A 16,241-nucleotide genomic window follows, 5' to 3' on the forward strand; every position below is an offset into this window, starting at 1 on the left:
GGAAACAGATGGATAAGGATTGTTGTACTTTTTAGAAGTGTGAATATTCAGTGGTTTCAAAACCCGCATTTCTAATAGCTTATTGGAAAAGTTTTAGGCAATAGCCTGTTTTTCTTTCTCGATCATTGTATTGTTTGAGCTAACCAAATAAATAAATAAATAAATAAACCCACATTTCATTTTCTGTTGCTTACTTCCACCCTTTATTATTTATGAATCATATATAAGTGAATCACTGTTAAGTGATCAATCTATTGGAAATACAGTATATATCGCTATTGGTACTCCAGAACGGGACCACTCTTCAAAACTTCCCTGTCAGTTTTTTTTTATTTCAGTTTCTCCGAAACCCACGCTGGAAGAGAAAGCCCCAGTGATCCTCTGGACAAATTTATCTGTAGGCAATACGTCCACTATAATTGACTGTCAACACCTCAGAATTTTCGAATAATTGGTATAGCAGATAGCTTTGGACACCTTGAATCTGAAAAAGCAGCGGGAGGGGATGTCACACTCACAAATACAGGTTTCCCATTGCAATAATAACAACTAATAAGCCCTTCACACTACACACACAGTCATTAGACTTGCAAATGATGTTTGCGGATAAATAGACAGGCCCAGTATGAGATTCATGATTTATTATGTTTACGTAAACAGATCTATTCTTTATTTATTGGCTGTTCGTTTGACTATGTTGTGTTGTAATGTAACAATGCTGTAGTTTGTGAATAGACTTCACACTGAATAAACTTGTTTAGTGGCGGATATTTAATGAGGCTGTGTCATCTGATTGCTATAGTGGGGTTCACTTTGAACTGACAGCATTCCTCATAGGAATAAGTCAATGCTTTCCATTCACCACCCATACTGACAGTGGAAATCTCACTGGGAGAAGATATTGGACAAATTTGAGTGTTTGTTCTAGAATTTGTTTCATGTTCAGTAGGCAGTAAAGTAGCTATGAGACAAAAAGTTTTAGAGCTTGAGGCTGTTAGAGAAATCAATGTTTTTATAGATTTCAAAAATGTAGCTATCATTTCATCATTACTAATAACCCACTTGGAGAAAATATAGAGAAATTTTATCCAAGTGGATTGAAGAGGTATTTAATATAAGACCAAAATATTGTAAAGCTTATAAAGGCTCGGAGGTTAGGTGGTTTGGGCATATCTGTACAATGAATGAGAACAGAATGCCTAAAATAATATTCAAGGAGAGGATACATTCAAGAAGAAAGAGAGGAAGGCCGAGAATAAGATGGGAAGATGAAGTGAGAGACGATCTCCAAAAAATGGGATATAGAGGATGGAGACAATTAACAGAGGACCGAGAAGCGTGGAGAGCTGTGGTGGAGGCGGCCAAAGCTCATATTGAGCTGTAATGCTATATCAAAAAAATGAGAGGTAAATGACCGTGATATTTTCATTATTGGAGACTGACATTTTTTGGTAAAACTCGTGAAATACAACTTGAGAAATAACTTTAGGAATAAGCTTGTGATGAAGTTGTTCATGTAATAGCCGATCTGATAACAAATAGATTGATTTTAAATAAAAATTTAAGGAATTTTCATAATGAGTATGATAAATTAATATTTTCAACTGGAGGTTGGTTTCTATCCAAATCTGCTCTATAGTATGCATATGAAAGTTTATAAATACAGGTTATATAAGAGCTTTTATATTTTAATGTTATTAGATATTAATCTAGTCTACAACCACATAAAATGGATCACAGAAAATTCAGAAACATCGACCACTTGGATCTCTTCAACAACTCAGAAATTAATTAAGTCATCCCGTGACATTCCCAGAGTCCAACCAAATCGGATTCCACAAGGCCACGAGATTCTCTCACTAAATCATAACTCAACAATTTTCCCAGTCGGGCTTCATTACTCCAACCTATTCAACCTGTAGAACCGCTTTAATTCCTCTCAACAAAATTGTGGACATTTTTTCAGCCATGGGAGTCTTTTTGTGCCACATACATGAATGAAATACGTTGTGGTGTGCCACAGGGGAGCCCTATAACTCACCTGAGGATCCAGCCGATCTTGATAGGAATTACGGAAAACCAGTTTGCTAAGGAATGGGACAAGCTGGCTCATCATCTCTCCACTATTCCGGATCGCCAGTAAATATCTCTGAAATGGTGACGATAAATTTCAGCTCCATCCGGACCGCAAGTCAACTCTTCAGTTCCAATTCCGCTGAATCATCCCACAAAACTGGACATTTCTTGTGACGCTTCCGTCTTTGTGACTTGTATGCTAATCGGATTGATCCATTCTGCTGGAAATATGGTTATGATGGACATCAGCATCACTGAAGTTGGAGAGATTTATCGACAGCTATTGCCATAATGCACCCGATATGGCGACCGAAAATGACAGTGCTCGTCAAATTGTGACAACTTGGAACTAAGTTTTGAAGATTGAGTAAGAGTGGAGTGGAGAAAGCGCCACTGAGTTTCCCAGACTTAGTTCTCACGCGAAAAACCATGTTTTTGACAGTAAAATTGTTCTAAACTCTAAAATAAATATTACATATTCAAGGTGACAAAGATTTGAAATGTTAAAAGGTTGAATGTCAAGTATATGTGTGAGATTGTGAGAATATACAACTATAAGCCTAAAAAACATGGGAAAATTGACTGCTTCTGTTGGGGTATCATTGGATGGAACGTAGGATATCATCTCAACTGTGATCCAATACATCATAGCTAGGTTACCGACAATGGATGATATACTGTACGATTCACTGATGGTCTGTATGACATTTTGTAGGCATATAATGAATTGGTAAACACGAATTATATAATTTCAATTATAGCATTATGGAACATGTCTAATTCAAGATTTGACATAACTGTTTTAATCTACAAGCTCATGAACTCCACACTCTCATGGAAACATTCTGTGTTTTGATTCTCCACTTGATCTACACTCTCAACAAAGTCAACAAAACTGGATTCCATCCATTTTCATCGAAAAATCCAGCCGGTCACTCGATTTTCCACGGGGATTTTCCGTGTTACACCAAAGGAAAGTTGGCAACAGTGCGAAATGTAGGTCCGACGCATTTGGGTGTTGGGTTATTTGACTCACACTCACTCTGTCTCAGCCAAGCCATGGAGGAGGCACGTTTCCACAGCCAGAACCCTCTGAGGCTGAGCTGGGTGCAAAATCAGTCAGACACTGCAAATACAAACACCCTCGCACGCGCATGCGCACTACATTGTTGAGGTAGTGTGTGAAGGGGAAGGGGGAACAGACAAAACAGTTGATCAGGTAGGGTACAAGGTGGGTAGGGGGTACAGGGTTATTACTATGGAGGGAGCATACTCGGACCACGTGGGTATTCTGTACTCGAAGCACGCTCAAGAATCGATACTGAGGGGGTTCGAAACCCCCCTAAGCTCCCCCCTCCCACTTGGGAACTCCACGCTACATCAGTACACAAGCTCCTCTGGAACAAACCTCCAGTACTCCCGCGCTTTTCGACCGTCTCCTGGAAATCTGTCCTTTATCCAAAGCTACCAACTTTTTCCTAGTAAATGGGTTGGTATACAAAACTAGGGCTTGATTAAATAGTTATTTGTGCAACTAGTGCGCAAAGTGACAGTTTGCTGCACCGAAAGAAACGTTTACTAGGCGGAATGGTTTCTTGAGTGCAGCAGATGAACTTTGCACACGTATTTCATATTGAATTTTTCCTACAGTTACCATTAAATATAAAAAGTGGTTGATTATGGCTAAAATTATGGCTAAAATCCATCAAATGTTTGTCTGTATAATCGTGTTATTAATAACAGCTTTAATTTATTTTTAATTTGATAATCCAATTAAAAATGGTAATTTATTCAAATTAAAAATTAAATTAATTCAATTAATTTGAATAATTTTGAGTGAATCTTAATTTCTTAATAATTTTTCAACCAATTTATGAATGAAAAAAATATTATTTGAAATAATAAATAATTAATAATATTCAAAATGTTTAATACAATGAGTTCTCATTTTTATTTATTTGAAAATCAGAAAAAATATAGATAGAACAAATTTGCATTCAAAATACACGCCAACAATGTCAACAGCTGATTGGGATGGCTGCAAGATAATACGCAAAGTATTAAGAGTACGCAAAGTAATACTGTACTTTGCGCACTAGTGCGGAAAAATGATTCTTTGCGTTCTGTAATCCGTGCAGGAATGGTCACTTTTCAAGGTGACTGTAGGAAAAGATTATCATTTTCTCTGTGCCTGTCAAATAATTATTTTCTGTACAGCATGTTTCCAAACCATAGATGTTTATTTATCCGTGCATGTTGACGAAAAATATTTCTTGTCTTATTCCTAGCTGGAGTGAAACAAATTGAAGCTGTCGAGAGAGGCTTGATCTATTCATGAATGGTTGTGAATCAATTTATTACCGATTATCATCTTTACTTTTACTTTACTCTACTAATAGTAGTATTCGATTATCTATAGTCTAGGCCATATGAAATCATATAAATATGAAATTTTGATCAGAGTAGATTGATTTGTGTCGATCTCCCAAGTGAATGTACAGAATGTACTGAGAATATACCTAAGAATACAAAAGAGAATACCCCATATAATATTTGAAGCACCAATCTGATTAGATGATGATCTGATTAAGCTGATCTGATTAGAGATCTTCTGGTTTTTATGAGGAGTTATGAAATCCTGCTAATAATCCATCCATTGAATGGTGGTAGCATGTTGAGATGAATATTAGGAGAATGATTGTTCCATATTTTATGAATTGAAACTGTTAAATTTTAATCATGATATCACGTGAACCATCAGAAAAGGTTCTTTGAAAGAAGACTTCTCACAGTCTAAATTAAAGAGGATTTTGTACAACCGAGCCATAGTATGCCAGCATTAGTAGCTTTCACCCATCCAGCATTAAATGGTGAAGATGGATTCGTAATCACCCATAGATTACGATGGTAAAGATCATCTTCTTATATTAATGGTTCTGTACAGCTTGCAAATAATTTCAAGGATTTTCGTATTTTTTCAATATTATCCATGAAAGATATATAAGTAGTGGACTAAAATGATGTCCTTCTCACAGCTCATCCTCAAAACCTAGCCTGACAATTTGACACTCTTTTCAACTCCTACTTTGTTTCACCAGCAAACACGAAAAATCTTTCCGCACGTAGGCATTGATTTTCGAGATTTTTGTCGGCCGAATTTTGAATAAGTCAATTAGAAATGTTCGTTTGTAGTTTTCCAGGAAAATAAAAGAAGATAAACGAAGGATTGCGACGAACTTGTTCCGACGCTGAAAACTGAACGGTAACGAACTGATTGTGCGGGCCTTGGAACAATGCTGCAATTATTGGACCCATTCATTCAACGATGGGCGAGACACTAACAAAAAACATAGCTTTCCCGAGACTACAGATATAAAGGCAACGGAAAAATAGAGGCAGAGCTATAGAACACGACATACCCATCACTCATTCATCCTTTTTTTTCTTCTTACTTCCATGTGTATAAGTTCAGTACTTTTTGTGGACCTCTCCTCGTCATTTTTACCTTGCTTTCATTACTCAACATCGTTTTGTCCTCCGTTTCGTCTCTAGAATCTTTCCTCTGTTTAGTTGAGAGCACAAAGTGTGTTATATTGATTGCTGGCATTTTGTATCATGTCGGCCCAGTCGGTAGATTCTCTTTGATGGATGAAAGAAGATATATTGTACCGTAAAAGGTGGAGAGATATTTGAATAGATGCTACCAGCTACAAAAAAGGGTGCGGAGTAAGAAATTTGAGAAGGATAGAAAGTTTGGAGGAAAAAATGAAAACTGACACTATCGACTAAAGTGTTGAGTTTAGTGACAAAAACTAACAGTTCGGTCTGGGTCAAAATGCCGAAACGTCCACTTGGTGGGATATTTTACATAGTTTCTAGGCGAAAGACAAAGTACGGACGTTCGGTAATAGCCTAAATACGAAGTCTGAAGCATAGTTCAACAAGTAGTAAGCAAATAAATAAATAATTACAATACTGAGGGTGATGCCCACATAAGCTCTTAGGCTTGTGCATGGGTAATGAGTGAGAGGGAAGATGATGATGATGATGACGACTACTTTTTAGGTAGTCGGGACCGACGCTTATCGTCTCCTCCGGAAGACTGGATGTCTTATGCAGTAGATGTTGTAAAAATCGAGATAAATGCCGCAATTTGAAGAAACAAACAAGATTATAGAAGAGAATTGGGATTAAGATCGAGATTTGAGTCATAAAGATCAATGACAATACGTGATTTTTGGATGGTTTGGTGTCAATTTTGAACCCAAAAGGAAATTTCTTTAATTTTGTCACGAGCAGTTCAGACAATCAAATTTCAAGTTAGGGTTCCTTGTTGAATGAAGTACTATGAGACAATTTAGTCTAGATTTTGCCTGCAATAAAAAGATTTCATAATTTCTGTCATGAGGCATTTCAAAATACTAAAACATATTGAATGAAATTTGATCAGGGAGCACTACTTCTATCTGATTCACATCTCTAACAATAATTAATTAATTGTTGTAATTGTCTGTATGTTAGAGAAGTGTGCTTAGTTACTTTCAGAATTGATTTGTTACTCTATAATATCTAGAAGATCCTATTCATTAATCCCTATAATAGAAATTAATAGTTCAACTTGGAAACGAGGAGTTCACAATGGAATGGAACAGTTCACACATCACACAAGAAGATAAAAAGAACGAGATGACTTGAAAAAAATCATCAAGTTTGCAAGCCTCATTAGAAAACCATTAACGAAGACTGTTACGATTTTTTTAATGGTCGAACTTTCGACTCATTCACTCTTTTTTCGTTTTCTTTCTCTTCACTTCCCCTCTCACTCACACTTCCATTCACTCGTGTTAACAGGTTTCTTCACTTCGTGATTGATTACAGCCAGACTACTCCCAAGTCGTTACCAAATTGTATCACTTTTCAGATCTTTTAAACTTTTACTACTGTTGGAAGGTCAATTTTCTACCTACACGATGGATCGAAATTATGTCAGGGGCCAGCAGTCAGTTTTATCCAATAGATTATTATAAATTCCATTCACGGAGATGACAGCTCCAAAATATTATTCTACAAATTGAAACAAGAAAATAAAAAAAATCTCAAAATATTTAGAAAAAATTATAGATTCAGTATGATTTGGATAAGAATCAGTAAAGAATCAATTTCTATCACTAAATCCACAAAATCTTATGAGAATAAGATCATTTCAGTAGTTCAGATGTGATGATGCGTCATTCGTGTATTTCCTATCTCGTCCATGTAAAACTCAATTCTTCTCTAAATAGTTTAACAGATAATCTACAAAAGTTCACTTTGACAACGATGGAAGATATTCTTCAAATCACATTAGGAATCTCATTCTCCAGGAAGAATATAAGTCGAAACGTTTTAAAGAAGATTGGAAAGTTTTATTTAGAGCTTCATTGAAATTGTGCTCTATTATCGGTTGCCTCTGTGCTCTGTGTGTTTAACTGTTTGTACTCTGTTACCTATAAACCTGTTTGTGATAATAAATATAACAAATTGAAGGTAACAATCTACTGATGACTAACTTATGAATTCTGTTGTTAAGTTATGATTTGTTTATTCTACATTTTTTCCCTTTACAATGTTTGTTCATATTTCCAATAAATAAGAACTGACAAACCGTTCTTCCAAAACAGAATAGCTCTTTCTTTTAAAATAATCACAAACTTACATGTCATGAAAAACGAAATATAAAAGTATATCACACTTTACTGTTGATTGTCCTATTCCTCAATATTTTAAACTGAGCTTTACTCATCTTCGTGAAATAATAACTGTATCTTCATTATGATCTTTAATATCAATGATCTACCACATTCGATCTTCAATATACAATGTATCTTCAACGTATGAAAACAGTACTAATAGAACTCTGCAACTATAGATAGCATCCTCGAAGCATCACCTATCATAGCATCAACGTACCTATCAATTAGCCGACTATCCAGCACCTTGAAAAGTGAAATTAGCCGGCGCGTCCACTATTACCAACTAACAAAACCGGTGAAACCCCAATAAATCTGTCTGCTGGACTTCATTGAGCGTTGTCCGTGTGTGTGAGTGAATGCTTCAGTGGGATTCACTGTCATCTGTCAGCATCCCTCATAGAAAACACAATTACTCCCCATTCAAATAATGCTGACTCGTGAGTGGTACAGTGAGGAACGTCAGAGCTCCTCATAAATAACATCAATGGTTTCCATTTAAGTAATAGTGTCAGTTCAAAGCGAACCAGCTTCGCCGTCATCGTTATTTATGGATCAGCTGTTTAGCTGGCTGGTCCAGGCCACATTTGACCTCGATTCACCTTGACCCCGATTTCAAAATTTATCACAGCCCTCATCTGTCCACTCTACAGTGAGATGCACTTGAAACTTACAGTATTACTCCAATAGGAAGCATCTATGTTATCCATAAGGAATGCTGACAATCTACCTATTCTATCTTCGTTGCTCCTCCAATGCTCCACTCACTATAGCTATATATTTCACTATATAGATATACTATATCCAATCATATATAGTTGATTTTGTGTCTATATAGATATAGTTGTCCCCTGTCCTGTACTCTCAACTCAACTTGCTCAATCAGCGTGATGTTCGAGCTCGGTCAACAAAAAACGACTGATTTGAATCTCTGGCAACCTTGAAAGTGTTCCTTCGTGCCAGAAGTGTAACTGCATCTCGTAAGTTACGGCTGTATCACGGTATTCGTATGTAAATAAAGTGTGTAATGTTATGATGGTCATAGTGTTCTGTGAGACTTACAACTCGTAACTCATGGAAATCTGTCAAACCGAGTTTAGGGTGATGTAAGTGGTTGAGGAAAACCTATCAATCAGGAATGAAAAATTCTCTCTCATAAGAAGTTATATTATTTACTTAGAGGTAATGATTTTTTTTGTAAATTTTCCCCAAAGCCTTCAATCCAACTTGAGTTTGATCAATAATAATCTGATAAAGACAACAGCATGTTTTGGGAAGCTTTTCAAATAGACTCAATCTATCAACAAACAATAATTCATCTTGGTCGAAACATTCTCCATAAATTACAATATTATTACACTAAAAACGTTATACTAAATGTCACTAAATGTTCAAGCGAATGGGCTTTCCAAAACTTGGATTTCAAATGATAGGTGAAGAAGTATTTCCTAGTATAGGCAATGTCAAGTTTTTGAATAGCATATCACCCACCAACTATGATTAGAATCAATTTATTTCGATTCCTTACAAGACCGCACTGCGATATTTAAGTGAGATGGTTTTGATGGAAGTTCCTCTTCAAATACCTTTAACAGTTCTCATACAGTAAAAAGTTCATTATAATCAATGACTAGAAATTATGATTACAAAGCTTTAGTGTCTATTAAATTACAGAGTTTAACGTTATAAAATTCTGAAAAGTTTTTGAGAAGATAGAGAAGAGTATTTTGTGAGTATTCAGTTCTACTACAACTGCTTTTCGAGAAACACAATAGGCGGCCTTTAAACTAACATAGCTGAGAAGTTAGTAGGGTCAAACTTTCAAGGTCATTACAAGTTTCGGGAGGCTATTGTTGCCAAGTAATGCAGCCAGAGAGAGATGGAGAATGGTTGCAGAATGAGGAAGAGCCAATGAAGGAAGAGAGAGACATGAGTAGAGAGAGGAGGAGTGATGGACTATCACGGAAGAGAGAATTCGAATATAGTAAGAGAGCTTGAGCGATATGAAACTAAATGAGATAAGAATTAAAATTGAAGTGCATGGTTTTTGTATTTCAAAAAGCACTGATGAGAATAACATGATGGAGTTATTGACAAAATAGATGGAAAATTATGGAGGGTAGACCAGGGAAATTAGTATGGATTAGATAGTCGAGAGGAATAAAAATTTTATAGGTGATTTATGGATCGAACAGCTCCACTGAATCAGATGGAATCTACATGTATCTGAAGAATTGGATTGTATTGAATTGAATCGCTGCCTTTATTAAAAACCTAGGAGGGCGAAGTTAGTACGCAGCCGGCCCTTTCTTACACTTAACCCTCCATACAATTCTATGTTACAACTAGAACAAACATCATAAAACCATAAATTAAAGTTGAAGAAAACAATAATTCAACCAACAAATTAACAACGAGAAAAAATATGTAATTTTTTTTTTTTTTTTTTTGTTATTTCTATTAAAACTAGTCACTAGGACTAACCATTAATTTTGTTCTGTTATTTCTTATCCTAAATTAATTTTTTATTGCTAAAGTCTTCCAGTGAAGCCTACAGTTCCAATCTATAATTTCACTACTTTAAATTATTTCACTACACTTTTATTCAATATACTTTAATCACTCCACTAGCACTACACCAACTCGAAGGGCTTTGTTCTCTTCAACCTCCTAGTGAGTTCAGTGTTGTCTAGTAGTTGGATGACTTCGGTGTTGTCGTGTTGATGAAGACGTGACTCATGATGGGCTGCCAATCGTCTTATCTCACAGGTCACATAGGGGATGTGCAGATCTCGGTGCAAATCGCTGTTCCTTATGTACCAGGGCGCATTCACCATGTTCCGCAGTACTTTGTTTTGGAATGTTTGAATCTGACTGATGTTAGATGTTCTAGAGCAGCCCCAAAGCTGAATTCCATACGTCCAGACAGGTTTTAGAATTTGTTTGTAAATCAATAACTTGTTGTCCAATGAGAGTTGTGATTGACGGCCCAACAGCCAATAGATTTTACTGTATTTGAGTCCTAGCTCGCTCCTTTTCATCTTGATATGCTCTTTCCATTTCAACTTGGCATCAAGAGTCATTCCAAGGTATTTTGCTGTGTTGCTGTGTGGTACTACATTCCCATTCAGATTTATTCGAATCGGGTCATTGATAATTTTGTTTGTGAAGTTGATATGAATAGACTTCATCTCATTTAATCGAATTCTCCATTTTTTGGTCCAGTCACTGAATCTGTTGCTAGCATTCTGTAGTTTTGTGGCTGCTTCTTGTACTGTTTCCCCTTCTGCCAGTATTGCAGTATCATCAGCAAAAGTAGCTATTGTCACTGCATCCAATTCAGGAAGATCGCTTGTGTACAGCACATAAAGAACTGGTCCAAGAACACTACCCTGTGGAACTCCAGCCCTTATTTCCTTCAATTCGGAGACGTCGTCACCTTGTTTTACTCTGAATAATCTGTTGTTGATGTATGATTTTAAAAGTTTTACAAGTTGAGTGGGGAGAATTTTATGAAGTTTAATGATCAGTCCTTCATGCCACACTTTGTCAAATGCCTGTGCCACATCAAGGAAGATTGCTGAACATATCGATTTTTTCTCTAATGACTTCTCTATTACATTGGTGATTCTATGTACTTGGTCCAGGGTTGAGTGCTTCTGCCTGAAACCAAATTGATAGGTTGGTATCAGATTCCTGCTACTTATGATGGGAGTCAATCTCTTCATTAGCAATTTCTCAAAAAGCTTTGAAATTACAGGTAGAAGAGATATTGGGCGGTATGATTTTGCTTCTTGAGGACATTTCCCAGGCTTTTGCAACATAATGACTTCTGCCACCTTCCAAATTGTAGGAAAATGCTGTAATCGGAGTGATGCATTGAATAAGTATGTTAGCATGACAATACCTTTCCTTGGAAGTTTCTTCAAGATTTCACCTGTAATCAGATCAAACCCAGGTGCTTTTTTGGTATTCATATTATATTTTATTTCTTCTTGAACCTCATTTATAGAAACTGGATCAATCTCTGTATCTAAATCATCCATTATATCTTCTTCAGGATCAATTTCAGATTGAATGTTGTTTGGTTGGAAGATTTCTTCTAGATGATTAGCAAATAAATCTGCCTTTTCTCTGTTATTTCTTGCCCAAGTACCATCTGGTTTTCTAATTGGAGGGGATTGTAATATTGGCCGCTTAATCCTTTTTGTTGCTTTCCATAATGAATAATCTGTACTGGCATCAGCTGTCAAATTTTGAAGGTAGTTATTAATGGATTCCTCAGTTAGTTTCCTTATCTCTCTTCTCAATTGTTGTGTTCTGTTATTCAAGATATTTTTGTCAGCAGGATCACGAGTTTGTTGCCATCTTCTTCTTGCCCTTCGTTTTTCTAAAACAAGTTGTCGAATCTCCAGAGGGTAATTGCATCCTTTTGTTTTCCTGGTATATTGTCTGGTGTTTTTCCAGGCTGATTTCTGGATTTGCCACATGAAATTTTCTGCGGCTTCATCTAGCTGCTCAGTTGTTCTAAGTGGAATATTCAAGTTGATTTCATTCTCCAAATCCACTTTAAAAGCTTCCCAGTCTGTTGTTCTGTTGACTAACATTGGTCTGTCTTCTTTCTTTATTATTCGTTCACTAAGTGTGAGAATTACAGCTGAATGATCAGAATCCAGGTCAAAGCTCTCTTCAATGTCGATGAAATTACTGGATATTCTCTTTGTTATGAAGAAATCTAGAAGATCTGGAGTTTTATTCAAATCTGTTGGCCAATAGGTAGGTGTCCCTGATGAATGGAATTCGCAGCCCAGCTCCTGGATAGCCTCTCTGAGTTCTTTTCCTTTGGTAGTCGTGAGTCTTGAACCCCAATCCTTATGCTTGGCATTAAAATCTCCACCCACTATGAATCTATCTCCAAGCTGATGAAGAATATTGTATAATCATTTTTCTTTAAATTGTAACGTGGTGGAAAATATGCAGCTCCAACAAGTATTTTCTGGTTGATGGACTCTATTCCAACTACAGTTAGCTGTATTTCATTACTTTGAATACTGAAGTCTTCATAGTGTTTAATACTCTCCTTCACTATTACAGCACTTCCACCTCTTGCTTGATTTTGAGGATGAATAGTTTCGTAAACATTATATCCATTGATTTTGAAGTGAGTCTGCTCAGTTGAATGGTTTCAGAGATGAGGCAAACATCTATATTTCGTGTCTTTAGAAATATTTCTATTTCTTGTTTTCTATTATTATTGATATTATTTATTCCATTGGCATTCCAGGTAGCAATCCTTATATCTTGTTGGCTCGCAATATTCATTTTCTAGTTTTCTTCTCAATACTCTTACTCTTCCCTTCCAAGCTGTCAAGTCGTCCAGAAAGAATATTTAAACTGTTCAAAATTTCCTGCAAAACCTTATTGACTTCAACTGGTTGTAGTTGTTGTTGTTGTTGCTTTGGTTGGCTCTCCTGTTGTAGGCTTGGAGTGGGTTTCGTTACTTGGGAATAGGATATTTCTCCAGTGTACTTTTTTGAAGTGAAGTTTCTTTGTTTAGTTGTATGTGGTACTTCGCTACTTCTTTTAACTAGGTTTTCTTTTTCAGTTCTTCTTCTCTGAAGTTCTTTTGCGATGAGACAGCCTCTGTAGTTAGCTGGGTGAGCCTCAGCACAATTGAAACATTTGGCTGGGGTTTCTTTAGCCTTAGTACACGAAATAGTCCAGTGTTTTCCAGCACACTTCACACACACAGGTTCATGTTGACAGTATGTCTGTGTATGACCAAACCGCTGACAACGTTTACACTGTGGAATCATTTTATTACTTCTAATTGATTCAATTTTCACTTTCATGTAGCAAATATGTTTAATTTCAAATACTCTTTTTGTATCTTCTGTATTCTTGAATGTTAGCATGAACATTGGAAGTCTGATGATGTGTTCTTTTCCATCTTTCTTCACTTTTTTCATTTTGTTGACAGCACTGATTATTTGAAAGCCTCTGCTTAGAAGATCGTTCTTTATATCCTCTGGATCGCATGATGGATGAAGCTCTTTAGCCATGACACGAATTGGACGAGTTTGTTTATTTTCGTACGTGTGCCATTCATATTTAGCTTCATTCAACATCTTAGTTAAATCTCTGTATTCTTGTTCAGTTTCAACATTCAATTTTAGCTGGTTGTTGTTCATCATGTTGGCACTGAAATTGAGATTTTTCGATTTCAATGCCTCTTTAATTTTTGAATACTCTTGTATATTGCTTAATATGACTGGCGGTGGCTTGTTTCTCTTTTCTGTCGGTTTCATACTTGTAGAATCAGTTGCAGGCCCTATTTTTTCTGGTGAGTCACGGATTTTTCTCTTCTTTTGTTTAGGGAGAATCCATGCAGTCTCTGATGCTACCATTTTCTCTTCTTCCTCCCAATTCGGTGGTGAATAACTTTTATTGCTACTTCTAGAAGATGCTGGTTGCATTGTATGTGAAGCTGAAGATTGAAGATTCTGTGTGGTTGTAGATGCTGATGAAAATATCTCTTTCAGCTGATTAATCTCCAACCGTGCTCTCTCCAACTCCTTTTCCAGTTTATGCATTCTTTCTCTCTCTTCACTCTGTTGGAAAGTGACTTCTTTCCATGCATTGTACAAAAACTGCTCCGTTGCAGTTTTCAGTTGATTCGTTTTTAGAAACGATTCTGGGGAAGTGTTGACGTTTCCAGTCATTGACGCTGGTTCAACGCTCCTAGCCGGTGTTAGTTGACTCATAGTTGCGTCGTCCTCTGTTTCCTCCTCCTCTTCGAACTCTGGCAGTAGGAAGGTTGGCAATCTTTTGGGAGTCGACATTCCTCACATTCTTTACATTCCTTAGCCGGACTAGATGGTAATTCAGCACTGAACTGATTTTTCGGCGCAGGGCACTGAACTCGCGCACAACAATTAAAACACTGAACTCAGCACTTTAACTATTGCATACACTATTTCAACTACTCTCACTAAAAAAAACTACGTCTGCTCGCTACGACTGCTCGATCGATACTGTCAAAAAAAAAAAAAAAATGTAATGAAAATAAAAAAGGGAAAACTCATCCAAATTGAAAAAGAAAACTGGAACTTCTTACGAATTTAAGTTTCTAATTGAAGAGAGAGAGAGAGAGAGAGAGAGAGAGAGATTAGATTAGATTACTTTATTTATGTATGTTACAATATTTACTGGCTTATACACTAATTTACATTGTGTGTGTGTGTGTGTGTGTGTGTGTGTGTGTATCTGAATAAAGATAGAATAGGATAAAACGTACTATATTAGAATCATAATAATGAAGAATCTCAATTTTAGGGAAGAATATATTCTTTCAGGAGAAAACTGAGAGGAAAAGAGTAAAAGAGTTGAAAAAAGAGCGAGAGGAAAATATTTATAGATAGGATTGAAACCGAAATAGTAAATACTGTTATCATTAAACAATTAAGAGTAAGAAACATGCCTGAGAAGAATATGAAGAAAGCAATTTTGAAAACATTATATTTATGAGAAAGACAACTTGGAAGTGAATGATGAATATCATGATGATAAAGTAAGATAAATTGTAAGAGAAAATGGGAAGAAATAATCGAGGAAAAGTGAAGATTACCAAGGAATATGTTGGATAGTTTCATAGTTGTAGGTGCTAAGACTAGAATAGGCTATGCAGTTAACACCCAAGTGCTGAAACTTCATAAACATGTCCTCACTAAACACATGCCAAACTCTGACACATACACACAGGTAGACCTGAGCATGTATGAGACGGTCAAACATACAAATAGGCTCTCACTCACATACGCACAATCACTCTCACACTCACACACCTATAATGAACAAGGACATCTCCTTTTTAAGACTGGGTTAATACTGCTGCCTCTATAGTTAGATTCACTTTAAGATGTCACCATTGGTTGAATGGGAAACGTTGATGTTGATGATAAGAAATGCTGACATTTTGAAGAGAGTCTCAAAAGCCGGGACTTAGCCGGAGACTTCTACTTCGTCTCCAGTGAAAGTAAACTGTCTTCTAAACAGAAAGAATCCACATTCAAGGTAACTCACTAACAAACACTAACGCACACACCAGCTTTTGATTTTTAGTTTCTCCAACTTCAAGAGAGAGAGAGAGGTATCATTTTCTACACATGTAAGCAATGAATGAAAGGATTGGATTGAATAAAGCCTGATTTGAATTGAATTGAATGAAATGAAAGAGTCATCTCAAAAAACATTATATCAATTACTATAATATTGGAAAAAATTAATGAGAAAAAAAGGATAGTCGGATTCATTATTTTATTCATTCATTCATTGTACAAAACACTATAAACATAATATAAAATATGACATTGGAGGAAAACTTAGCTCTCATTCATCAAGCTCTCTCTCTCTTTTTTGGTAGAGAGTTAGTGGGGA

General features: G+C 36.2%; 1 protein-coding gene across 1 annotated transcript in view; it reads right to left on the reverse strand.

Annotated features, from left to right (window-relative positions):
• Positions 1-16,033, reverse strand: part of LOC120353615 — a 201,814-nt gene extending 185,781 nt beyond the window's left edge. Inside the window, exon 1 of the mRNA XM_039438071.1 lies at positions 15,433-16,033. Coding sequence (XP_039294005.1) covers positions 15,433-15,457 — 25 coding nt within the window. The 5' untranslated portion in view covers positions 15,458-16,033. The remainder of the gene's footprint in view (positions 1-15,432) is intronic.
• Positions 16,034-16,241: the final 208 nt, after the last annotated feature.

The sequence above is a fragment of the Nilaparvata lugens genome, chromosome 11, assembly GCF_014356525.2.
Source record: "Nilaparvata lugens isolate BPH chromosome 11, ASM1435652v1, whole genome shotgun sequence".
Lineage (NCBI taxonomy): Eukaryota > Metazoa > Arthropoda > Insecta > Hemiptera > Delphacidae > Nilaparvata > Nilaparvata lugens.